Genomic DNA, 26,878 nt, shown 5'->3' with positions numbered 1-26,878 from the left:
GTTGAGCCAACTTTCCAACATCTGTGTTTATTTAAAGTATCTTTTACAATGACGTTTTTCCAGAAATGTAATATGGTTTTCTCTTAAACCACACAAGGACCCATGTGATTACAGATTTGATGTGTTAATGCTATTTAGAGCAGTTTTTCTGTTCTAAGAGAGCTTTCAACAGTTGGGAAGAGAAAATGGTTCTGAAGGAGTTTCAGAGTTGCAACCTTCTTTTCACCTCTTTGTTTTCAAGCATGGCTTCTCTTCGAGGTGTAAAACAAGCCTCTCTCCAGGGTGATATACCTGGAGACTTAACAGAGTGCTGATGTACTTAGTGGCAGCCAGTGGCTTTTAGCTAAAGCTGCCACTCACGCCAGAGCGGGGACCAAATTTAGCTCTGACTGGGCAAAGGTAGCGCTCAGAGCTTTGGGCGTTTAAATATAGTTTTGTACAAGGACAGAGAAAGGTGTTACCTGTTTGACTTACACAGCCTGATGTCCGCTGTTGGCCAATGACGGGTCATGACATCATTAAACATTAGTATACAGCTTCTGTAGGGATCCTCATCTACATATAGCACATAATAACAGCATGTATTGATACATACCATGCTGTAGAGATTTTCCTCTGGCCTCCACCCTTAAGCACATAAATCCATATTGAGCTTTTATGTACTTGTCTATTCCAATATGCATGTAATCGGTGTCACTGTCTTTCCTACTGTGGACCTTCAGTCATGAAATTGGCAATAGAAAACATTTTTGCTTATCATTATGAAGTTTATTTTGGTCGCGCAATTTGAATGGTTTAAGAATAATCAAACCACTTGTGTTCAAATGGGTTCCCTATAAGCCTAGCTTTCACTGCCTTCATGAAGCAATTCAGCCTGCCAGTGGGTTCCATTCTACCTTTTACAATAAAAGCCCAATATATATACACAACAGGAGTAATGTTCACGGTGAAAACTCTACACAGCTGAAGAGCCCCAGGACAGAGGAAGCTAAGAAGCCCAAGAGGGTAGTGATGAAAATGTTCCTTACTCTTAAGCAAGATTGGTGTGTTTACCAAATCTCCCTACGCATGAATAGTCCTAGTTGTATTACTCTCTGTTTCATAGCGCTCAGATTAGGGTTGGTAATTCTGTTTCTGTGTTTCTTTCTTCAGAAAATAGCCTGTTGTTGCTATTGATGTTGAAAAAAATCTTGTTCATGTTTTATATCAATTAGACCCTCCAGAAAAACGCGGGCTAAAATCCTTGATTATGCGGGCTAAAATCCTTGATTATGCGGGCTAAAATCCTTGATTATGCGATTAAACATGCGGGGTTTTTATGTGATTTTATGCGGTGAAGTTGCGAAATATGCGGAAATATGCTAAATATGCGAAAAGTTGCGAAATATGCGGGAGGCGGAAAAAAGGTGATTCTTCTCCCACACCCTGTTACTAGGCTACTACTGAATGAAAGTGAGCCCTTTTAAAGAGTTCCTATGATAAACAAGCATACTAGAAGCAAGCTACATCACAAAGTGTTATTTATGTATTTATATATGGGCTATTTTAATCACTCTCTCTCACACACACACACACACACACACACACACACACACACACACACACACACTCTTCTCCGCCTCATTCTGTTTTCATTTACTCGTTCGTTATCTGACCAGCTTCAATCTTGTAGGCTACTCACCTCGTTTCTTGTAGCCCTCGAAAGGGTTTTGGAGGTTGATGCCTCGGTGAACGTGAGTTGTTTGACTTTCTTGTCCGCAGCAGCAGAAAGCATTTTAGAATGTTTGAATGAATCAAAGTGGGTCGTCACCGTTGATTTTCTCTTATGCTCCAACACACAGTTGCACGGGGTGCAGAATAGTTTCCCCCCACTTTCGTGCAAGACATTGGGGTACTGCTTTGCCCGGTCTTTAGCAGAAATGTTCGTAGGCAAATGAGATGGATTCGATTTTTTCATCTTGGTCAGAGCCGTATAATAGTATTTATAGTATATAATTATAATAGTATATAATAATCTATATGGCGCTGATCTTGTTGTTTTCTCTCTCGTGTGAGTTCCACACATTCACTCTACGGTGTTGTATTCCTGCGCGAGCTGATAACATCACTACTTCACGTTAACTTTTTTTTCCCTCAACTTTGTGTGGAAAAATGCGGGGATTATGCGACTTTTTAATAAATATGCGCCCTTTAAAAAATCTGCGCCATTTTGCTGATTATGCGGTAAATTATGCGATCGCATAATCGCGTTTTTCTGGAGGGTCTAATCAATGGACAGAAATATGTTATCAATGTCATTATAGCGCTTGACAAACAAGACATCAAACTCAACACAACACAAAAAAAGGTCCTACCCTTCTTCAGCAAAATGCCTAATACAGATGTCTTGTCATTACATTTGATGACTGTGCCCCTATAGTGCAATCTACCAACGCATACACCTTTTCCTACAGTAATTGGGTAAAAAAACATCCGATTAGGGTACAGGAAACCAGATTCAATGCTAATACCTCTAACCCCATGCAGTGTGATTGGATTGGTCCATTTCCAAACAGAGAATCTGGACACCAATCACATTTTGATCGGTATAAATGGAGCCATATGTTTTTGAATGCAATGCAGGTTCAGAGATGTGAGGTAACCGTCTGGAGTCATGCTGTTTTCCATCAATCTACTGCTTAGCCACTGCAAAGCATGGCAGCATGTGAAGGACATATTCCATTTCCTGCTCCAGCAGCACTCTTGAGTGTCCCATTCCCAGGCTCAAATGGAGCAGGCCTCCCCACCAAGAGACAAATTCTGTTCATCAGAAACACACATTCAGGCAGCTGGTGGGGTGAGTGCATTTCCATGGCAATGGGTGAAAAGGGGATGGTCAGCAAAAACAACAGAAGGAAGCTTCGCTGTATAATCACCTGTGGGACCTGGAGAGCATAGTGTGTATTATAGGCTGTTGTCATGTAGTTTCAGAAAATTAGCAATTTCTTAAATGGGAAGTAATACTTTTTTCATGGCACAAAGAAACAGGTGCTATAGTCCAGGGATTTTCTTAACAGATGTATACATTTACTTAAAACTCTAATGAATGGGGTTTGTTTCCCAAATATCTTGCTTATGTGGGTTTTCCCTCTTTAAGCAACAAGTGCTTCAAAGTAAACAAAAAAAGATGTGCTCTCTAGCCTAGACTGTTCTGAATTCATGATGGCTTTCAGCAAAAATAAATATGTAATTTATAATTACTGTATGTTGCTAAAATGGGCAAGAACAATGGTATTGCCTTTCAACAACAGTGTTAATCAGTGTTTCAGTACAATATGGTACCACATCATTATTTCGGACAAACATACAATATTCACTGATATCATTAAGTTTGAGAAAAATAAAAAATAGAATTTGCTGAGTTTGAATGCCTACTGTACAAAGGAGGTGAGCTTGAAAGAAAAGGGACCTGCGATGGGAATTTCTAGTTAAAGCACCTCTTAAAGATCCCACTATGTATCCAAGTTTTCTCTTAACTTTGCCAATATTAGATTGATTTTCACTGATAGATCAAGAAGAATGGAAAAGTCAAGCGCTAATACATGCTGTTGTCGCATAAACAAAACTGTTCTTGTGTCTGTGACTGCGTGTAAACCCATCTGAAAACCAGTTTTTGTTTATGGATTCCAGCACATCTTTCACAACTTTCACCACAGCGTTTGCAACTTCTGTGTGTATTGCTGACTAATCATCAGAGCGTTTGTGTGTGGTGGCACAGTGTTTAGCCCATCCTGATCTTATGAGTCTGATTATCCCAACATCTGTTAGCTGGCGCTCCCTGCGACTTCAATGCACACACATACATACGCACAGTGTGGTAATGCTACATATGTGTTTCCCGTCAGCTACCCTCAGAGCAGGCTGTGATAAATGTCGTCTGCCTTGCTCTGATGACGGCGCCCCAAGCTCTCACTTATTGTCGGCACACGCTCCATGTTGGAATCTTCGTGATAATATAGAACGTTTTCCGTCCTCTTTAGAATAATTTAAAAATCTTAACTGTCACAATGCTGCTGAAATCTTTGTGTAATTGTTATGTCCATGATAATGAACTTTTGGACTTCAGTCAGTTTTCAAATACACCACTATTGAGCTTTCTTTACCTGCATGAATAGCTGGATGGAATTGTTTAAGGAAAACATATTTTTCTCTTTCTCAATCTCGTGTAAGCTATTTCACTCGGACTGTCATCATTCTTTCACACTCCAAAACAAAACTACAAAGTGATTTGTTTTGCTTAAGCAGGAAAATGAAATGCTTAAACCAGAAATGTAAGAGTACAATTTTCTTGAAAAACATTGAAAAAGAACTGTGTATAAATCACAACACTTTTGTAGTTTCAGTTAATTCACTTGTATTTGTGGCAGTGGAAGTAGCAAGCAAAAGTCAACAGAGCATGCATAATGCACCACACATTCAAACATAACTCTCATTGATGTAGGCAAATGAGTAGGAGAAATGTACGCCGTGTGTTAAGAACTGCCATCGTTTTTAGTTTGAGAGCTGCTCCATCTATCTCCGCTCACAGGGGAGCTTCTCTCCGAGAGAGTAGGATGCTCATCGCACCTCCATCCCCCGGAGGAAGCAGCTGCTCTCTTGTTTTCCTGACTCTCCACAGACTGTTCTCTCTCTCCTGACCTCCCCGGGGAACTACATGACACCTGCTGAGCTTAGATGTTGGATTCTCTTCTTCTACATAACGACTGATCCTCATCCACCCATCTGTTTAGGAAACAGTTATCATGGCTGCGTGCGGCTCCAATCCTACACTGCAAGGACGAGGCGTTTCACATTATGGAAATAAATGCATGAACCTCTCATACCTCTGGGATTGTTTTCATGTTCTGCTGATTGACTCAAGCACCTGCAAGGGGCTTTACCTGAGGTTCTGTCAATCAAGAGCCTCTTCCTCTCCTACCTCCATCCTTTCCCTCGGTCGTTCACCTTTCCCCGTCGGCAGTGTCACATATCAGTGGAGTCATGATAGATGCCCTGTCTGAGCTGCAAGAGCTAATGAGGAACAACATCCAGAGACAGAGAGCATCACATCTGTTTGAATGACCTCCTGCACCCTCATACACTTCACTGACTCCAGACCAGTGGGGCCGCTGCTAGAATTGGACTCTCTTGCACTGATGTATGTGCACACACACAAACAGAATCTATTTTTGGATACATGGCCAGATATTAGGCCATATCGAGGGAGAGCTGCAGTGTTAAGCTCCTCTGAGGGTTGAAGTTAAATGAATCTGATTGATTTGGGACATAAAACTAAACAAAGACAGCTTTGACGCTAGCATGGCTTTAATATCCAGGTTCATGACATTGAGTGAGAAAGTTAAAATGACACGTGAAGTGTCAGAAGTGAAGTGAAAGATGGACAGAATTTTGACGAAGAAGATAAACATCCTGGTGATGCTTGTCCATCAAATATGGCAATTCAATCCAACATATGAAGAAGCCTTTCTTTCTCTCAAAATCACAGCCAATTAGGCAAGAAAGACTTGTGTCTTTTATGTTAAAACCCTCTGGCTGTTTGGGAAAGGTTTAATATGCATCGGTCCTTTTTTACAGCAGAAGATTGCATGACACTTTTGGTATTTCATAGTCTTCTTGATAATATTATTTTAACCAAAATTCAATTTTGTCCCTTTTGTTACAAACTGTTGATATTACATTACATTGCATTTAGCTGACGCCTTTATCCAAAGCGACTTACAATGACCAATTACAGGGACATTCTCCCTGGAGTAACTGAAGACTAAGTGCCTTACTCAAGGGCACACTAGTGGTGGTGTTCCAGGCGGGATTTGAACTCGCAACCTTCCGATCTTCAGCCCACCTCACTATCCATTAGACCACCACTGTGGCTATTATTTTTTCCGAGAAACCTATTACCTAATCAATCCAAAATGGCAAATATTTGCTTGTTTTTATCTTCTGTGACCTGGTAAATAGCTGCATAGGAATTAGACGAGGTTGAATTGGGCTTGACAAAATACTGACATGTGTTTTCCTCTTTTCTTCCATTTAGCCTAAAGTAATAATGTAAAACATTGTTTGTCCCAACCCTACTTATTAGATGTCCTTGTGACAAAACACATACATCTGCGGAGACATTTTATTTATATAAGAATGTCAGAAGTCTGCACATATTTTTAGTTTTTTCCGCTTTAACACCCATAAAATCTGACATTGTTCGGTTCTATTTGATGTATTACCCTTTAAAAGAAAACTGTGTTTGTGGGGTTGCAAATGTGTTTACAAGCCCATACACTTAAAAATAAGGCAATGTCATTACAGAGGAGACAGAGAATATGAAAAAAGAGATAAATTGAATTTATGAGCAAAATGAGCTGGAAGAGTCTCCAGAAACCAGCGCTTTCTAAATTAACGCTTTAGTGAAAAAACTATAGGAATTCTGTTAATTAACACATGACTGTGGCTCTAACATGATGTTTAATTTCATCATGTGGTGGTTGACAGTGGAGGAAGGTCAGACGCAGGCCATGTGGATGTTATAAGCTGGGGGGGGGGGGGGGAGGATTTTAATCAGAGAGAGTCACATAAAGCAGATGTAGTGCCCCGTGCTGCAGATGGGGGGCATCGTAGGACCTGAGAATCTGGAGGGATCCGAGAGGGAAAACAGGGATCTGGGTGAGATTGGTCCCCACCACCAGAGCTTCAACGCTCGCTCTCCCTCTCTCGCAGCGACACACACTTCTCCCCTTGCCCTCCTCTTTCCCGCTCTCTCTCACACACGCTCTCTCTTTGCCTCTGTGTCATTCTTCTGCTCCCTCCTTTTCCATCTCTCCACCGTGGAGTGCAGAGAGAAGGGGATTTGTTTTCCGGGGCTGGCTGGCAGTGGCTTGAGTTGGGGACCTGATGGACAGGACAGTACTGGGGGGACTCTAACGGGAAAGATCCAGCGCAAGATTTCCTCCAGCGGACATTATTTGCATCACAAAACCTGTGGAAAGAGGACTCTGTCTATACTGGCTGCTCCACCGCTGGCCGCACAAGAGGTGCCTTTCAGCTTGTTAATATATGTGTGTGTGTGTGTGTGTGTGTGTGTGTGTGTGTGGTTCTGAGTCTGCTCACCTTTTCAGTATGCACATTCATTGGCTTGGCTTCTTTTCTCATGCAAATGTATAAATTGGTTGGTCGTGCTACTCAACGTCTTTTGAAGGAGACACAGACGAAGCCGGTGTTTCTCATTCAGGTTTGCATGATTATAATGCAGCGCACCGTGAATTAGTTCAGCTCTGATGGATTAGTACGTGTGTGTGTGTGTCCAGAAAGAACGACAGAAGAACCAGATTGTGCTAAATAATAAATCCCCCCAATATGACCGAAAACTTCCAAACTAGGTTATTTGTTCATTATTCGCTCATTATATCATCCATCCACCTTTCTGTCTTTTGCAGTCGACTGAACGTGCGTTAATGTCCGGATGCGTCTCTGCACATGTGTTGTCTACATGTATGCTCTCCTGCATGCTTGGAAGCCACTGCTTCAGGATCACAGGGGGGGGGGGAAAGAGGAGAGGGGGGGGGGGGGTAATTTCTATGTGGCACGGTGCCAAGTTGCTGTTATAAGAGGATGCTGAAGGTTAGAGGAACGTCTTTCCAGCCTGTGCGCCCACTCCGTCTGCCTCTCTGCCTCTTTACTCGTACGTAGAGGAGTAAGCATGACGAGAGGTTTGGAGCGGCACCGTGAGGAATCCCTTAAGTAACGTCAGTCGCCCCCTCCTCTCATCCATCCCCCTCCTTCGTCCATTAGATATGTCATTTTATGAGAGTGTGGCAGAGTAGACAGATGGAGTATTTGTTGGGGAATGGGGGGGGGGGGGATTGGAGATGATGCCTGTTTTAGCTTGCGCCCCCTTTCTACTCCCTCATGAGATTTGCCCTTGCCTTGCATCTCTCCTACTTTCATTTTCTCTGTCGCTGCATCGTTTATTTATTTTATCTTCTGTCCTGCTGAGCCAGCGAGATTTACTGGTTTAAAGTCCATTCAAAGAACTGGGAGAGAGAGAGAGATGAAAGGGGGAGGGAGGGAGAGACTCAGGTGAGAGAGAGGAAAATGGAAGTAAAAACTGCCTCCGGGGGGGGGGGGGAAGACGGCGGTTGATTTATATGTAGACATTTCTCCACACGTGTTTGGCCAGCGCTCCAATTAACACCTCCACCAATCCGTGGCTGCACTTGACAGATGCTGGATGAGAGAGGGCAGAGTGTATTCATTAGTGCTGGCTGTGTTTGTTTGTAGGGATTTGGCACATTCAAATTGTTTGCTGTGCTTCTCAGCGATTTCTGGGTCATTTTGTCGCTGCAGTGTTTTCAGCTTCCGCTGCTTTGTTGAAGTTCGCAAATTGCACAGTAAACCGACTCAAAGCAACTTATTTCTGGATAACGAATGAAAACACAAACCCATTTCTGATCGAGGGCTGTGTAGGTTATTTCTACCGGGAGGGAAAATATAGCCTTCCATGTCAGAATGATTGATTTGAAGATGGGGGGGAGGTGTGATTCCTAGTACTGATTCCTGTTCCTTGTGTTCCTCCAGGGGGCGTGATAGACAAGGACCTGCGCCACTACCTCAACCTGCGCTTCCAGAAAGGCTCGGTGGACCACGAGCTGCAGCAGATCATCCGGGACAACCTCTACCTCCGCACCGTCCCCTGTGAGTTACCTCCCCCCCCCTTCTTAAGTGAAACACGTTTTGTTATTTTTGCCGTCTTTCGGGCTCCTGTCCAAAGAGTGGCCCTGTGTCAAAATCTAGCTTCATTATTATTTCAGTGAAATATTTGCTAACATCCAACATTCTTAATACATGACATTGCACACACTTGACAACCACGACTCAAGGACCACTCACTCACTTCATTGTATTGGACTTGAAGCTCAAGCATAGGAATTTGCCACATTGGAATCTCAATCAGTTGATGAGCAATGCTTCATTAAGTGCCAGAAAAGGCTATATTTCCACTGCATGTTTTCAAGTGGCTTCACTAACCTTGACTTGGTCTTTTTGGGGTTTCCATTAAATGTTGTAGATAGTACTTTTTTGGTACCACTTCAGTACCGTCAATAGCAACCACAATTTTGTATATTCCTCCAACCCAGATTTGTTTCCATGATTTGTTTGGTTGCTTACGAAAGAAGGACAATGAAGGGTTACTATCCGCAGTGAAAAATAAAATGGAGAAAAAGACCAATTCCCAAAAGGGTGTTGAGTCGAGCTGGACAATGCAATGAAGATAAGGCTTGAGTGGACATTGCTGGTTTTGAAGGGCAAAGAAAACTGTCAAAATCAATATACTACAACTGTTTTCATGAGCTCCAGGGAAAATAAGAAACAGCATTATTTATCTAATATATCATTCCAATCACTTGCACTATTTCACTTTTTTTTTTTACTATTTACTTGCACTATTTTTTTCTGTTTTATTGTGTTGCACTGTTGGAGGAGCCTGTGACCTAAGATTTTCATCGTCATAACTACACTGTAGCTATGCACGTATGACCAACTGGGTTTCAGATCAATAGGGAAACGCTAATAGGTCAAGCCAACCATGCTTCTTGCTTCTCATCAACCCGTATCAGTCTACTCCCAAAAGAGCATTAGGTGTTGTGTAAGTGTGTGAGATGAGATGCTTTCTTCCCATTGGCTTCAGTCCCAATACTCCCAACTACCTGTCTGTGGCTGTTATCAATTAGCAGCGGGAGTGTTGGTTTAGCTTGTCTGGCCGTTCGATTCTTTAACATCAAGCGCTGACGGCAGCCCTCTGTAGACAATTAGCCGCATTAACTGCATCACACAGATGAGCGGCTGAGTGTTGTGCAGACAATCAAAGATGAGATTTGGAGGGCTTTTTAGTTCAGTAAAGCATTTCAAGCTCAATTCCTAGATCTAGTTCTTCTGTGTGTGTGTATGTGGTCTTTATCAATCGTATTAAGCAGCCAGTGCTTATATGAGCTTAGACTTACTGATGTTTAATCCATACTCTCCTGATTGCTGTTTGCCATGTTTGCTGAACATATGCTCATCGCCATCAGTCAATAGGCTGCAATATTAAAGGGTGTCTGTTGGGGTCTGTATAAGCTCTTATCTGTGTGTAGTGTGTGTTAGCTCCGCATTAGCCTAGCTTTGCCATTAGGCCCAGCTGTCTGTTGGCTCACTCTCCCCTGAATCCTTAATGGAGGTGCATTCTTCAAGGCCAGGAGCACACAGATTTCACCGGAGCCACTTTTCCATCGCCATCTTTGTGCAGAATACAGCAGGACAAGAAGGGCTATTTGTTTGGAACAGAAATGTAATTTTCTCTGATTACCACTCACAGAGGCGCTGCCGGTGTGGCATTGTCGGTAGAGAAAGAGGTGAAGGGGAGAACAAATGGGAGAACAAATAGAGGGGGAGACACTCAAAAGTAAATGAGGGGAAAGGGGGAGGAGGCATAATGATAACCACATAAGTAAACGGACTGCAGATAAACTGAGAGAGAGAGAGAGAGAGGCAAAATTATTGTTCTACCATTTTGGCTTCCTAGAAAAGGAGAATTAGAACTGAACATCCTGGTCAAGTAAAAAGGTCAAATCAGAGAGTACAGTAAGTCTGACTGTAGTCCCTTGCCAAAGGGCGATGGATCCAAAAAGGAACGATAGTATCAAGTCAGAGTTAGCTAAACTGAATATCTCAAATTGTTCAAACACAACTCTTCAGAAGCTTTGTGTACAAAATTGGTGGTTTGTTTAAAAAAAAGTCAATTACATGCAGGTTCTTTTTTTTAACACTTAGCTTATCATGGTTGATTGGTAGATTGTAAGTTGCGTTTGATACAAGCATCAGTTTAATGAAAACTAATATAACTTTCATTTTGTGCGAAAATGACATTGTTGCAGCCAGACCACATTTGAGGTCGATCAGGCTCGTATCGTGATACTATCTCAGAGTGTAACGTCATTCTGTACAGCAGTATCATATTCCTAAGGAAAAGAAAATCTACCCACACATTCAAAGGTCACCTCCCATCAGATAGCATTATCCAGATAATGAATCCAGATATAGATCACATGTGAATACCAGGTTTATAAAGGACTTTTGCTTTAAAAGAGCCACAGATGGACACCTTTAAGGCAGGTGCAGTATGAGAAAAACATCAAACAAACTGAGAGATCTCTGGTGAGATCAATAATACGTTAGACTAAGGGACAAAAGAAAAGAGAATTGGTCTACAAGTGATGGATCTAAACTAGTTCATCACAGCAATTTAAACATAACCCTTGAGTGGTGGAGAAAAGACATTTGATGGCGGTATGGAGGCTGACAGGCAGACAGTAGCAGAGCTCCTCCACCCATACCAATGGAGGTGCTCGGACGGAGTCATCCAGGGCAGCTAGGGCTGTGCCAGCTCTTAGATAAATTGCCTGGTTGAAATCCAAGGTCAAAGCGTTAATAACCTGAGCCCATGTGAAATCAGGCCTATCGTCGGGTAATCCACATAGATCTGATGGGCGAGTTAGAGAGCGGAGAGAAATAAGTGTGTGTGGACTAGTCCTGGCGCCTAAGTGGGCTACACTGACCGAGAACAGCTGAATTATTTAGCTAAAATTGAACTGGAAAACCAAGCCATTAAATAATATAGATCTGTATGAGCAAACATTTCACACACACACACACAGAGGGTTACACTTAGCGTGCATGTATTTAGTGCAAACCTTAAGAGTAAATAACTTGAAGGTTAGGCACATCAACTAAAAGATTAAAAACACAAGTGTCTTTCATGTTTTCCCCAAAATACTGAATCAAATATGAATAAGCGCAGTGCCTGTGTTGCAGGGAAATAAATATGTGATACAAAATATGAAGGTCATCAGGATGACTCTTACTGATTGCCTTCCTCTTCTTACATTCTTTGTTTATTCTTCACAAGTATGTTCATTTCTCATAATATTCCCTTTAGCACTTTGGGCCTTGTGAAGCACTTAGTAAAGAGACAATGTTTTGACTGAGAGTAATTATAAGAGGTCAAGTGTAGTTATAACGTTGTAACGATGCTCTACAAGTTTCTCTCTTCCCACTTTTTTTTTAAACTTCTCTAAAGTAAGACAATGTACTGCACACTGACTATAGCTATGTCTAAGATGTGGCCCTATCTGCTTACTTGTGTTGCACTTGCTTTTTCTATTTTGTTTGCAATTTAGGTATTGAACAATGGAACAAAGGGCAAGTTATTACAGACACAAACCATGACTATGCCTAATGCTATTGAATATGGTACATGTTAAGCGTAATGAATACTATTCCAGAATGGTACATGCCCTCTTCTTTTATTTACAATGTCTATACAGTATATTATAATTGTAGATTATTTATTTTTTTAAGTTATTTTCAAATATGAACCATCTTATATATAGGAATGACCAACAAACTGACAGTAAAAGTACAAATCAGCTTGACTTTTCTTCCTGTGAATATGAACCATGGTAGTGGAAGTATCTGTAACAAACCATTGTCCTCTTCGCCCCACCATAATGGCTACCATTAACCTCTTCCCATGATGCTTTTGGGACAGCTGGCAGTGATGATAAAAGCTTGGTTAGCATGTAAAGACAGAACAAAGTAGGTTTGACAGCCTCAAACAGAACATCCCAGTGAACATGCGCTAATGGAGACTTGAACTTTATGGTGGGTGTGATTGGATGTTCCCCCATCTGTCTTGTGAAGTGTGCTTGTCTATTTAACCGCTTTGTTGAATTCTTGTAAGTCTTTACATTTATGCTTGTGTTTGTGTGCTTTGGCCTTTACATGCATGCACAAACAACATGTGTCCTAATAGCAGGAAGTGGTGGTTGCAACTGTGAGTTAATGGCGAGTTTGATGCCCACAGGGGCATTGAGTTTTCGTTAATGGGCAGGGCAACTGTGCTCAATACTGATGGTGTTTACTAATGTGAGAGAGACAGAGAGAGACTGCAAGTCCATCTGTCTATCCACAGTCGCCGGTTTGATTATCCTGGAGTCTTGCTGCTTACCAGGAATTATGAATCTCTGTCTGTCACGCACATTTTATCCTGCTGCTTTTATCTTCCGCTTCTCATTATTAATTTTTCTTCCTTCAACCTCGTTTTCATCATTTAGCTGTGCACCATCAACAATTTAGAGCTCGCCAAAAAAGAAAACATGCAAATGTGAATTCTGCATATGTTAACTGCCATGTACCTGTGACTGGCCCACATCTCTTTCCTCAGTTTGTCACATGTCTGCGCTTCTGTTTAATAGCCTGATGTGTGATGGATGAAAGTAATAATCAGGTTAATAAAAGGACTAAGAGCTCCCCAGTGCTCCTCATTCATTATTTAGAATCTCGGTGAGAAACCTAATAAACGCCAGAAGTGCCAGAAGTGCGAGTCTCAGCGAGGAGCCCAGACAGAGGGGGGCCTCACCGCGGAGCTCTGAGCTGGGGCCCAGTGTGAAGATGACTGAGGCTTTTAAGATAGAGGTGAATAGAGGCAATACTGCTTTGTAGTTTTGTATTGTTGTATTGTTGAATGAAAAACAGGAACCCCTGGTGTTTGTGCTGCATGTATACTCATTAGTCTCCTCCTTCTGACAAAGGTTAGGCAGATCAGACAAATACCTTTAGTCCTTAGCTCACTTTCTCTCACCCCTCCATTTACTCTCTTTTATCTCCCCTCACATTGACTCATTGGAGGCAGGATGGGGTTTCCATGGCAACTGTTTCTACTCCCCGCCTGCGTCAAAGGCTCGACTCCTCTTAAAACTCTACCCGCTTTATTTTTCTTCCTTTTCCCCCCCCCCCTTCTTCTTCTACTTTCGGCAAATGGCTGCAGGTCAGAAGAATGTAGAAGCACAGACACCAGGTACGATCCTCAACGTGACCCTGGTCTTATGGAGGGTTACCTAAACAAAAATCCATATGGTTCCTTACTTTTTTCAGAAATGTGCTACTTTGACGAGCAATATCCTGTCTGCCATCACTCACCGCACACACCGCTGGGGGTGAGGGGGTGAGGGGTGAGGGGGGTTGACTGACAGGACGGGACACAGATGTGGATGTGCGGGGTGGGGAGAGTGACACGATACTCGATGCTCGTCGGCAGATGCAGCCCACAGACGTGACCTGGGAGAGGAGGGAAATGTATTCTGTAATTGGTCTTCATCAGAAAAAGACGGGCCCCCCCCCCCCCCCAAAGAAAAAACATGACTGTCCTCTACCCTTGTCAGTCTACTGATGGTGCGTACACATCCATCAGGTGTTCGCCTCACCTTGACATTAACGTGGGAGCATCCTGCTTTAAATTAAATCAAACTTTATTTATAAGGCACTTTTTATAACCAAAAGGTAGCATTAAAACACATGTAATACCTACAAGTTAATAAACACAGGATTCGACGCAACAAGAACAAATACGACTCCATTAAAAGCCAAATTCAAAAGGTGGGTCTTGAGTTGGCTCCTAAAAGTAGGAACACCGTCTGCCGCCCTCAGATCTTCTGGGACGCTTTCCACAATGGTGGGGCTGTAATAATAAAAAGACGCCTCACACTGGGTCTTTGCTTTAGCCTGCGGTATGATTAAAAGGCCAGTACCAGAAGACCTGAGGGTTCTAGAGGAAAACCAATACATGTATTTTAAAATCAATTCAGCATCGCCTTTAATAAAATGTTCTTAAGTCTTTGGGGGAATGAAAAAGAAAGTATTTACTATTTTATTAACAAGCACCTGGTCCCACATGAAGACACGTTCCTCATTTGCCAAATCCTTAAGTCTGTATCTTGTTCATCGTTTTGAACAAGAGCTAAGGCATTGACGTCTCTGCGGCAGGATGGTAATGGAGCTCAGTTCCACTGCTCCTCCCTGCTCCCATGACATGTGACAACTCAACAGATTTCCCAGGAATACTTCTGAGAGAAGATAGCGGGAAAAGAAGACGACAGCTTATTTTGATTTGAAACTGAACATAATCAAAACTGGTGGGTAAAGGAGTAACATACGGACCTCGACTCACTTAATTGTGTCCACAAGGAGTAGTCTAGGTACGTCTTATTCACACAGTGCTGTCACTACAGAGCTCTGTGCGCCATGAAGAAGAAATTCAGTACACTTATTTGGGAAATAGTCTATTGGTGGACAGCATGCCTCGCAAATCACATATTGAGCAGAAAGTGTTATTTAGTCATTTGAAATGTGAAAATTCAACACTCTTGATCCTCACACATTAGCTGCACAATTTCACACCATCAACTCATATTTATAATACGTCATCAAAACAAATGTGCTTTGGAACTGCAGTTTCAGTGCATAATCTGAGACACTTGAACTTTCCTTTCTCTGCTTTGGTGCGACTGCAGTTATTGCCGCCATCCTTCTCACCCGCTGTCGAAAAAGCTCATTGAACCAGCAGGTATAGACATCCTTTTCATTAAGTGTTTCTACAGTGCTGAACTAACCCAACACTAAAGCTAAAAGCGTGTTTTCCAAAGTGGGCTATCTTTCCTCTAAATGTACCGTATCTATTTGGCGGGTCAGCACGGAGAGGTGCTCTACACAAACTGTAGTTCACCACCAAACTGACAATGCGCAGGCCTTATCTCTGGAGAGGTAAATGAAACTGGAAACATTCTGCCATTACTTTAACTCCGCCTTAACGTCACAAAAGACACAGCAGAGATAGAATTTAGGGCGTTTATCCTGAACAGCTCTCAAGTCTGGGTGCAATGTAACCGATTATTTGAGAAACTAACTGAATGTGTAGGGGGCCTTGCCTCCAAAAAGATAAAATGCAGAGGCTCTGGAGTCTCACTTATGCTTCCTTAACGTGGAAGTGTGTAATACAATGAATGATGAAAAACTCTAAGCTGTGTAATGCTTCTGTTTGTCTGCTTGCTTAGAGGTGTGGCAAGTTGATGTCTCTCAGAATCAACATCAGAGCCCAGTCCCTCTTTATAACTGTCGCTATGCCTGTCGAGCTTTCCATTTCAGCATTACTCATATGCAATTTAAGGATTGAATACAGAGGTAGCTTCTATACTACCCAGCTCAAATAGCAACTGTCATTGAACACTTTAACAGACTGTAGCTTGGTGGCCAGCTGATAAAGCCATCATTGATTGTTCGAAAATTACATCTGTAGTTGTCTTTTTATTGCTTATAAAACAGCTCTGTTTAAGGTCTTGAATTTGCACTTAATGACTACTTGACAGACCAAAGCTCCAGGCAAAAACATAGTATCCAGCCATGTCCCGCTATATGTAGAAAACAAGTTTGTCATAGTATTATAACCAAAATAATGCGAGATTACACTGTTCTGACATGTTTTCCTGCTCAGCTTACACAGTTGTTTGTATTTTAGAGCAGAAAAGCACACCGTATTATCCATTCCTCATACTTTTAGTTTTGGACAGGAGAAAATAAACACCCTTCACTATCTTAAAATGCTGATTTTCACTCTTACTACAGCTGCATGCACGACCCTTCAGTATGTCCAGAAATGTGAAGCTTGACAGGCCTTGCTTTGCTAGTTATGGAAGCTAAGCTATGAATAGACAAGTGCTTTGAAATAAAACTGTTTGGCTAACTGTCCGTGAAAAGATAAGTTTGGACTCAAGTCAGCTCATGGAAAGAGTTAAACATGATCTTGTGTGACATTTGATGTGTCCTGTCAACCTCCTTCCCTCCCTGTGTGATGATTCAGACTCTGCCTGTATACAGAGAGATGCATTTGATTTGGTCCACAGAGCAGCTTGGGGACACGCAGACCCACATACTTAATATTCTTGGCCAAATGGGCGTTTCTATGGCAAAACCTGGAGCAAATCCCTCTCTCCGCAGTGGCACACAGCCACCACAACAGTGCTACTGTAATCAAATGTTACATCTTATAATTATGACCAGAGGGAGACAGTACTCTGATTACAGCAACTGACATGTAAACATCTCGATCAAGGTCATGATTGAAGGAAGGATAACTTAATAAATGTCTCTCAGTTATTTACAAATCTGTACCTCAAAGATATCTTGGACAGGGACTGACCTGGATGCAAATTAATTTGGTTGCAACACATATTAGATTATCATTGGCTAAAGGCACAATGTAAAAAATGATATCCTCAAAACAAAATAGAATTGAAATATATGTTTCCTTCTACCACCTGGGGCTTTAAAGTGGGTGTTTCTGTAAATGTGTGCTACCATCACTTTGCATGATATTTCTTTCCCATTAGTCCGTGCATGTGTTTTTTGACTGGAAAGGAAAGTGCAAGGCATGACCAGGATTGTTTCTTGTGTAAACGTGTCTTCGTAACCATCCTCTCCCGAGGAAATTCCCTCCACACACTTGCTTACTTCTGTCACTGCCTCCCACCTGCTCCCCTTGTTGCACGATGTGTTTGAAAGTGACACAGTTTTAGTTGTAACCATTAGCAGCATCCTTTGCAGAAACAGTCGGCGAGGCCAGAGCGAGAAGAGAGAATCCCTCGGGTCTGTCTCATTAGAGACAGTTTCGCTGTCACAATTCCCTAGTCTTAGCAGCATTAGGCTTCACCATCTCTCATGTTAATTACTTGGGCTGAATGAGTAATTGGCTCCTCTCGGATGTTAAAGAAAAGCAAAGGAAGGGACTGAGGAAGGGAGGAGCCGAGCAGAAGCAAAAGCAGATTCGCTGCTTATTTTTTGGTTGAGTTGTTTTCTCTTATATCTGATTTCCCCAAGTTCTCCTCCCCTGTTTTTGTTCCATTAGGTCTGGAAGCTGGGACATTGCAGCCAACAGTAAGTTGTGCAGTCACCCGTGCTGACCGCACATGATGCCCAGAGGGTTGTCGAAGAACTTTGCTCGAAATGTTAAAATGGCCTGCAGCCAGGGCTGATTTTCAGCATCATGTCTCTGTAATACCGGAGCAATGATTTAGTCTGGGAGGTCTCTGCAATCAGAGATCCAATCTGCATCCCCGTTGCTCTCCGAGGCTTTAGGTAATAGCAACACAAGTGCTTAGCCTGCTTAGGCAGCGTGCTCACACAGACACATCAGAGCTCTGATTCTGTTTATCCAAGCCCCTAATGAAATATTCCATCTTTGCAATATCAGTGGGATGGGGAATTGAATGTGCCGAGTCGGCTGTAAACTGTGACCTGCTAGATGAGGGAAAGCTATCATAATGTCAGATTGTCTGTATCATTATTTGCTGCGATTCCACGTAACTAAGCTTGACACTGCAAGTATTCAATTTGAATGATAATGATATTGGGGCAGAAAGTGTATGCACTTATCTAGAATGGCAACGCTACGCACTGAGTTGGAATAAGAATGAACAGATTTGATGTTGAAGCTCAGGTCTCCTCTGACATGTAGAGTTTCAGGATGTTTTATTGAGGACTAACAGGCTGTGAAAAATGTAATGTAGCAGGGCTCGTACTGCAACCCTTGGCTGCAAAAAAGCATGCCGATAATAAACATTTTCGATCTGTTTTTTTCAGATGTTTCTATTTGTTAAATGATTTGGTAATATCTGTTTTTGTTGCAGTTGGCCCACAAGCGTGATTACAGTTTCATCGTATCTTCAAATAAAAACGGTTTCTCAACAACAGGATGAAGTCCTATTAAAGGTGGTGTAGGTAAGTTTGAGAAACCGGCTCGAGATACACTTTTTGTTATATTCCATGGAATGCTCTTAACATCCCGATAGCAATGAATATCTTAAGTGCTTTGACAAAAAATCCCTAAAAAAATATCATCTGTGGAAGCCGTGGTGCTGTAAAAAGCACGACCAATAATTTTAGCCGGCCCGGCTAAAATAACTGGATGGCCTACCTGCCTGTCAGCCTTCCATCTGTGCACAAACTTATCTCGTGCCCTCATTGGTCATGTGCGCGTTCGTGTGTGTTGGAGGAGGGGCTCTGTAAGGAAGGGGCAGATTTTCTCCGGTTGGGTATTTTCAAATTCTAGCGATCTCGAGCCGGATTCTCAAACTTACCTACCCCACCTTTAAAGTTGCACTTGAAAACGCTTCAGGGTAACATGCTGAAGCTTGATATTGAACTAACCTATGATACAAAAACTGAGGAATCAATGATGCTGGTGGAAATTGATAAAATCCTTGTTTTTCAAATTAACTGAACCCTTTTTGTTTGACTTTTACTTTAAAATACCTTCGCATCATGGTACGGATCGGTTCCAAAATGTCTTTTGTGACTCTGGAGGAGCTGATGAAACTGATTCAAATGACCCGAGTATTCTTGGCTTTTGTCAAGTTGCATTAAGGGAGGTGTAGAATCCAAGGTTATTTGGAAGTCTTTGTGTCTCTTTACAATCTTCAGGGTGTCAGAAATGTACATCGTTTTTCTTTACTAATAAATTCAACATTACATTTTAGTTTTTGAGGCTTACCGTTTATGACTATAATAATAATATTCCCCAGGTGCACTTGCAGGTGTATTGGCAAATGCTTAGAGTCAAGGTGCAAACACACTAATATGTTGTTATTGACCTCAAATACAATACACATTTGCCTCTCATTCTGAACACCAAGTGTGCAGAGGGATCTGAAGGATCATCTTTGCATAGTATTTGTAATTATCTCTCAGTAGTGTTTTTGTTTATCTTCCCGCTCTGCTGTGTTTTACTGTAATCCTGCTATGCCCCAGAATCTTCCCACTGTACAACACTAAGAGGAAAAACAAACAGTAGTTACATTCTTCATTTTATCACCCATTTCCACAGAGCACTTGCCAGCACTTCCTCGACACAGTGCAGTGTGGTTTTTATGATTGTTTTGATTAATGCACATTATTTTACCACAGTAAAGGCTCTCTTTTAAATGTTCCACCTCTACCTATAACTGTACTTATGAAGAAATGCATTACGGTTTATTTGACTCGCCCTCCCTTCCTCCTCCTCCTCTCTCCTCTCCTCCTTGTTTCATTGCGTTGTTGCTCAGTGTGCTCCAGTGCACAGGAAGATGCTCTGGTTGCTCAAGGTTAGATTGCTCTGATCAACAAAGAGCAAGTGCGTGTTTCCTTTTGTTTGACATGAGCAGCACACCTCCCCAGACAAACATACCGGACACTCACCCACATCACAGTTATTTCACTGTAGGGCAGACTGATTCTACTCTCAATTTAGCCAGACAAGTCTTCAAAAAGTGGTTTGAAAGATGGTACTAATACAACTTGAACCCAAAACGTTAAAATAAATTGCAGGAAAACTCAAACATTACATTACATTGCATTTAGCTGACACTTTTATCCAAAGCGACTTACAATAAGTGCATTCGACCAAGAAGATACAAACTTGAAGAAAACAGAATCATATAAGTACATTAGGTTTCATAGAGCCAAAACATTTTAAGTGCTACTCAACTGGCTTTAGATAAGCCAGTCCTTTGTTAGAATATAAGTGCTTTGTTAGTATGTAAGTGCTTAGTTAGTATATGAGTGCTTAGTTAGTATATAAGTGCTTTGTTAGTAATTGTATTGCTCAAAGTGGAGTCGAAAGAAATGAGTTTTTAGTCTGCGCCGGAAGATGTGTAAGCTTTCTGCTGTCCTGATGTCAATGGGGAGCTCATTCCACCATGTTGGAGCCAGGATAGCAAACCAACGTGTTTTTGCTGATGGGAACTTGGGTCCCCCTCGCAGTGAGGGTGCATCGAGCCATTTGGCTAATGCAGGGCGGAGTGCACGTGCTGGAGTGTATGGTTTAACCATGTCCTGGATGTAGGAAGGGCCAGATCCATTCACAGCATGGTACGCAAGTACCAGTGTCTTGAAGTGGATTCTAGCAGTTACTGGAAGCCAGTGAAGTGAGCGGAGGAGCGGTTTGGTGTGGGAAAATGTAGGAAGGTTGAAGACCAGACGAGCTGCTGCATTCTGGATGAGCTGCAGAGGTCGGATGGCACATGCAGGTAGACCAGCCAGGAGGGAGTTGCAGTAGTCTAGGCGTGAGATAACGAGAGCCTGGACCAGAACCTGCGTCGCTTTCTGGGTCAGGAGGGGACGTATCCTTCTGATGTTGTAAAGAGTGTATCTGCAGCAGCGGGTTGTAGCAGCGATGTTTGCAGTGAAGGACTACTGACTTTTCCCTGTGTTTTTTATATATCTGTTGTAATTTATTGTCTTTTATTGTGATTGCAGTAATGTGTTTTTATTACATGTACAGCACTTTGGCTCGACCAAAAATCGCTTTTAAATGTGCTTTATAAATAAAACTTGATTTGATTTGATTTGATTTGAAGGACAGTTTGTTATCTAGGGTCACACCCAGATTCCTAGCAGTCTGAGTCGGTGAAACAACATAGAAGCCGATGTTGATTGTTAGGTCAAGAGTGGGACAATCTTATCCCGGAAGAAAAAGCAGTTCAGTCATGTTAAGGTTGAGCTTGAGGTGGTGAGCAGACATCCACTGAGAGATGTCTGCTGGACAAGCAGAGATGCGTGCGACGACCTGGGTTTCAGAACGGGGAAAAGACAAAATTAATTGGGTGTCGTCAGCGTAGCAATGGTATGAAAAACCATGCGGGCTAATGACAGATCCGAGCGAGTTTGTGTACAGAGAGAAGAGGAGGGGACCGAGGACAGAGCCCTGAGGGACCCCTGTAGATAATTGACAAGGGTCAGACTCGGACCCTCTCCAAGTTACCCTGTAGGTGCGGTCTTTGAGGTAGGAGGTGAAGAGAGAAAGTGCAGAGCCTGAAACACCAAGTTCTTGGAGAGTGCGAAGGAGGATCTGATGATTCACCGTGTTGAATGCAGCAGACAGGTCCAAAAGGATGATGACAGAGGAGAGGGAGACTGCTTTAGCCATGTGCAGTTCCTCAGAGACAGCAAGGAGAGCAGTTTCTGTAGAGTGACCTGCCTTGAAACCAGACTGGTGCGGATCAAGAAGGTTGTTCTGATGAAGATAACAGGAGAGTTGTTTAAAGACAGCGCGTTCAAGTGTTTTAGACAGGAACGGGAGGAGAGAGACAGGCCTGTAGTTTATAACATCAGACGGGTTGAGAGTGGGTTTCTTTAGGAGAGGGTTTACTCTTGCCTCCTTGAGACTGTTTGGAAAGTGACCAGAAGTTAGAGAAGTGTTGATGAAATGGGTGAGAAACGGTAGAATATCAGGAGCGATAGTCTGAAGGAGGTTTGAGGGGATAGGGTCCAGAGGACAGGTGGTAGGACGGGCAGAGGTAATGAGGGTAAGAACCTCACTTGTGCCCCTTTCACACCAACGCAACTCCGGTTCAAGCTCCGTGCTAGAGCTTTTCTGGTTCAGAACCGGTTCTTCGGTTTAGCGCCGGCTCTTTTCACACCGCTCAGAGCCCGACTGGTGCTGCCGCTGCTGCGTCATGACGTCACAGTTTACGTCGCTGAGTTTCTCCCCAACGCCGGAGCTCACCTCACAACAACAACGGGCCGGGGACTGCGTTGCTTTTAATCATACGAAGCCAGATTAAATTAAATAACGACTTCTCCAACCTTATACTTTTCTCCAGAGTGCCGTGGTTCATTGTTTATTAATGTGTTTCAGCGGCATTTACCGACCGCTGCAGTGCTGGCCGGCTGCTCTTCCACGGGAGTGTATTCTCCCGTTAGCTCCGGGTTAGCTCACACGGCTCTAAAGTATTCACTGTCTGACTGTCACACAAGCAGCTGATACATATCCCCAGTTCCCCTTAAGTGAATGTGTGTCAGTCTGAATTGACGCTGTTTGGTGTCAGTCTGAATTGACGCTGTTTGGCATCACAACGCTGTTATGAAAGTTTCTCTGGTATAACATGGGTGATGTTAGCATAGCAACCGAAGCTAAACTGACTACTTGCTAAGCAGTTTTCTACAGGCACTTTTTACCGACGTATTTTTCATTATGATTCTACTTGTGATAGTCGGACATGACAACCTGTGCAGCCCATGTATTGATTCCATCCGATAGCTGCTATAATAACAAACAAAACGTCTGCCTGCTCTCCACAATGATCAATAACAGCGAACGGATGGTCAAAGTAAGGTACAAATAAACAGAATCACACGAAGCCTGGTTAGTGTTGCCTGACTTTATAAAGTGTGTTTTTTTTAACAAGTGTGTGGTTGCGTTCTAGTCACTTTGCTCAGCACTACTGCTTGTTACAACTTTTATTTGCCGTACTCGCCTTAAGTGTTAGCTCAGGTTAATCTCGCCCCCCTCCGACGTAAGCGTGACGTATGCGGTTCTTGCTTCTAGACGGACAACTTTTTGGTGCTCGAAACGAACCGGATTCCGGAGCTATGACGCTGCTCCGCTGCGGTGTGAACAGGAAAACCCGGTGCTTTTCAAGCACCAGCACCGAACCGGCCCTGAAACACCGTTGGTGTGAAAGGGGTATTGGAGAGAGAGGGGAAAGGGAGGTTAGTGTGTGGGTGAACGGTGGGACTGGTGACCCAGTGGGGACTAATGGTGAGTCGGAAAAAGAAGAGCAAATATCATCAACCTTTTTTTCAAAGTAGTTAACAAAGTCGCTTGGAAGAAGGGAGGAGGGGGTCAAGGAGGGAGGAGAAAATAGAGAATACCTTTTTGGGATTTGAATAGGAAGAATGGATCTTATCTTGAAAGAAAGTGCTTTTTGCCTGAGATATAAAAGAAGAGAAAGAGGAGAGGAGGGACTGATAGGTTAGGAGGTCGTCAGGGTGTTTGGATTTCCACCGTTTCCGCTCAGCTGCCCGAAGGATGGTTCTATTAGCACGCATTGCGTCATTTAGCCAGGGAGCAGGAGGGGACTGACGAGCCTGCCGAGATGTGAGAGGACAGAGAGAGTCCAGAGAGGATGAAAGAGTCCAGAGGAGAGTTTCTGCAGCAGAGTTTGGAGGCAGGAGTTGGAACGAGTCAGAAGAAGGGAGGGCTGAGAGCACCGATGAGGTAAGAGTAGAGGGGGAGAGGGAACGAAGGTTACGGCGGACAGGTGCAGAATTAGAAGAGATTAGTTTATGTTTGGAAAGGGGTTGAGAGAATAATATGAAAAAGTGATCCGAGGTGTGAAGCGGATTTACAGAGAGGTTAGAAGTAGTGCAGTTCCTTGAGAATATGAGATCCAGGACATTGCCAGCTTTATGAGTTGGTGGGGATGGAGACAGTGAGAATCGCAAAGGCGATTAAAATAAATATTAATTCAGATATCTTCTCTGTCCAGTGGGAGGGCCAGTTTCAGGGATGTGTGAGAGGAGATTATCTAATTCCTCCAAGAAGTCTCCCAAGGCGCCTGGTGGACGGTATAGAACAACGATGGTTAATTGTATAGGATGGGTTACTGTGACGGCATGGAATTCAAAGGAGGAAGGAGATAAGTTTGGTAGTTGGTAGAGGGAAAAGCTCCATTTGGGAGAGAGCAGGAGACCAGTGCCACCTCCTCTGCCAGTGGGTCTGGGTGTATGGGTGAAGGATTATGCTGTGGAAAGAGCTGCTGGGGTGGATGTGTTGGATGGTTTAATCCAGGTCTCAGTGAGAGCAAGGAAATCCAGAGACTGCAGAAGCGTAGCCAGAGATGAAGTCAGCCTTAGGAAGAGCTGACTGGCAGTTCCACAGGCCACCTGTAACTAGATGTGTATATATATAGATATATATTTTGAATCTACTTAAATCAGGACCGCCAGTATTTGGAGCAAGTAGATTTAAAAAAAGAAGATATTGAAATGTTAAACTGCTACACCGATCACAGTTTAAATTGTAGGGCTGACAGAATCTACTCTCAAATATATTTTGAATGTAATAGTCCTAAGTGAGGACCTCCAGGATTTGGTGAAAATGACTTTCAAATACTAAATTACTACAAAAACGAAACTTATTATTTTTATTCGAAGTCAGATACATATTTTTATCTTTGTTACATCTTGTATGCTGACATTTACTAACTGTAGCGTTTCTTCTACATCAACGCAAAATATGACTTAACATCTCATTTAAAGTGTTGAATTTGCATAACCAGTTATTTACAAACTTCAAAATAATGAAGTTGTGAGGATTGCTTTGATACTGGTTTCAGTTAACTGCTATAAAAGCCAGCTCTGGTGTTAAGTGAACAACATGTCTGCTGCTCTCACGGCCGTGTTAGTGCTTAAACAGAAAGTCCTATTCCTTAAGGCAACACATTGTGTCACCGGAATGAGGTGTTAATGTCTGCTTTCATTACAGTCTTCTTTCACATGGGTCCACCTGCTCACACATCCACACACACAAACACACAGAAGCAAGCGATTGAATTCTGTCAGCGCCGGTGTTTCCTGCCCTTATTTTTGGATCCGTGGGCAGATGTGTGTTTGTTGAGTTTGCAGCGAGCTTTTCTCTCAGCAGGTTATTTACTTAGGACCTGTTTACTGGATATTGCTGAATTGTTTGGATGAACACAGACTGCCTGTTTCTGTACATTATGTGAGGATATAGACCAAACGTGCATCCTGTCTGCAGGGACAGTGAGCCAGTGTTTAAAATGCTTGGCATAACACTGAGGCTTGAGTGATGGCATCTGTAGGGACTTGATGAGAGCCAATTATGAGCCAATTATGGTGATTAATGGGATTATAGCTCCAACCTCTCCTGGTAGATACTTACACATGTAAATAGATCCTTCCCTTCTCAAATTGGAACATATTCACTCAAACTGCTCAACAATACATGCTCTCCTAATTAAGAGTAGACAATTTAGAGAAACTCTGCAAGCCTCTTTGTTGTGGTACTTTGCACAGGAAGGCTTAAATGATCATTAAGTTTCCCACTCAGCCGTTACTTGACTTCAGAAACCCTAAAGGTAGTCTAAGCTCTGGTGGGCATTACATTCTCAGCTCACGTTCGTAAGTGGAGTTCTCAAAAGAAACAAGGACAGCAGCAGGGAGCGTCCCTCTCCTCTCTCAACTCCCCGGGGTCCGCTGGAGAGAAATCAGCTCTCCACTCTTATGGGTGTGTTACCTGTCTCTGTGAGTTTGTGTGGGTTTTGCAGACATGTTGGTCAAGCCTGAGCTTAATTTCGAATGCATGTTTGTGCCAGTGAGAGCACCGTACCCTGAAACAGTCCAGTGATATGCAACATGTTCTCCTGCCAAGCCACTGAGACTCTGCCAACAGTCAGAGTCTGTCAACCAACATCCAGAGTAGGACTGGGGATATGCAGAACATCTCTATGTTTGACTCAATTCCTCAAAAGTAATATTGGAGGATTTTTTTATCTGTGCTTTGACTCAAATCTACACAATGATATATTTATTTTCTCATCGTTCCAAGGGTCAGAACAAAACATGCAGAATAAGCTTTTATGCCAGGTTCTTTTAAATTGAGGATAAAAACCTTTTTGTTTACCAATGCTTTTCCAGAGGTCATTTAACAAGATGTTATCGTTAAACTTATGCACCTTTGGCAGCATCAACAGCATTTAAAGTGACTATTTTTTAATTACCTTCAATGTCTTTTATGAGGTGCCTTCTTTTCATGTTGGTATTTCTTTAGTGTTAATGCTTATGTAAAGCACTTTGCATTGCCTTTGTGTGTATGAAATGTGCTAGATGAATAAACTAACCTTATCCTTAAATTAACTTTAAGATAAATGTCGATATACACTTATAACTGAGTGGGTGAATAATATAATACACACATAATATAATAGCAAGAACTGTCTGGTTGGTTCAGAAAATAACATTACTTTTCTGTAACTTTTCTGTATTTGAAAAACATTACGATAATACAAAATCTAAGAAGGTATCTTGTCTCATCACATTGTCTGTATAATACAATTGGTCTACTGCCCAGCCTTAATCCATAACTGTTTGCACTGCTTGAGGCAAAACAAGGCAATGAAAAGGGAACTTAATCCAAATTTGT

At 42.5% G+C, this 26,878-nt stretch overlaps 1 protein-coding gene across 5 annotated transcripts in view; it reads left to right on the top strand.

Annotated features, from left to right (window-relative positions):
• Positions 1 to 26,878, top strand: part of magi2a (membrane associated guanylate kinase, WW and PDZ domain containing 2a) — a 201,089-nt gene that overhangs the window by 51,209 nt on the left and 123,002 nt on the right. For all 5 annotated transcript variants that reach the window (XM_034133627.1, XM_034133625.1, XM_034133624.1 and 2 more), the window contains exon 2: positions 8,608 to 8,724. In XM_034133627.1, coding sequence (XP_033989518.1) covers positions 8,608 to 8,724 — 117 coding nt within the window. The remainder of the gene's footprint in view (positions 1 to 8,607; positions 8,725 to 26,878) is intronic.

Source organism: Trematomus bernacchii, unplaced genomic scaffold (assembly GCF_902827165.1).
Source record: "Trematomus bernacchii unplaced genomic scaffold, fTreBer1.1, whole genome shotgun sequence".
Taxonomy (NCBI): Eukaryota; Metazoa; Chordata; class Actinopteri; order Perciformes; family Nototheniidae; genus Trematomus; species Trematomus bernacchii.
This window is presented reverse-complemented; position numbering and strand designations above follow the sequence as displayed.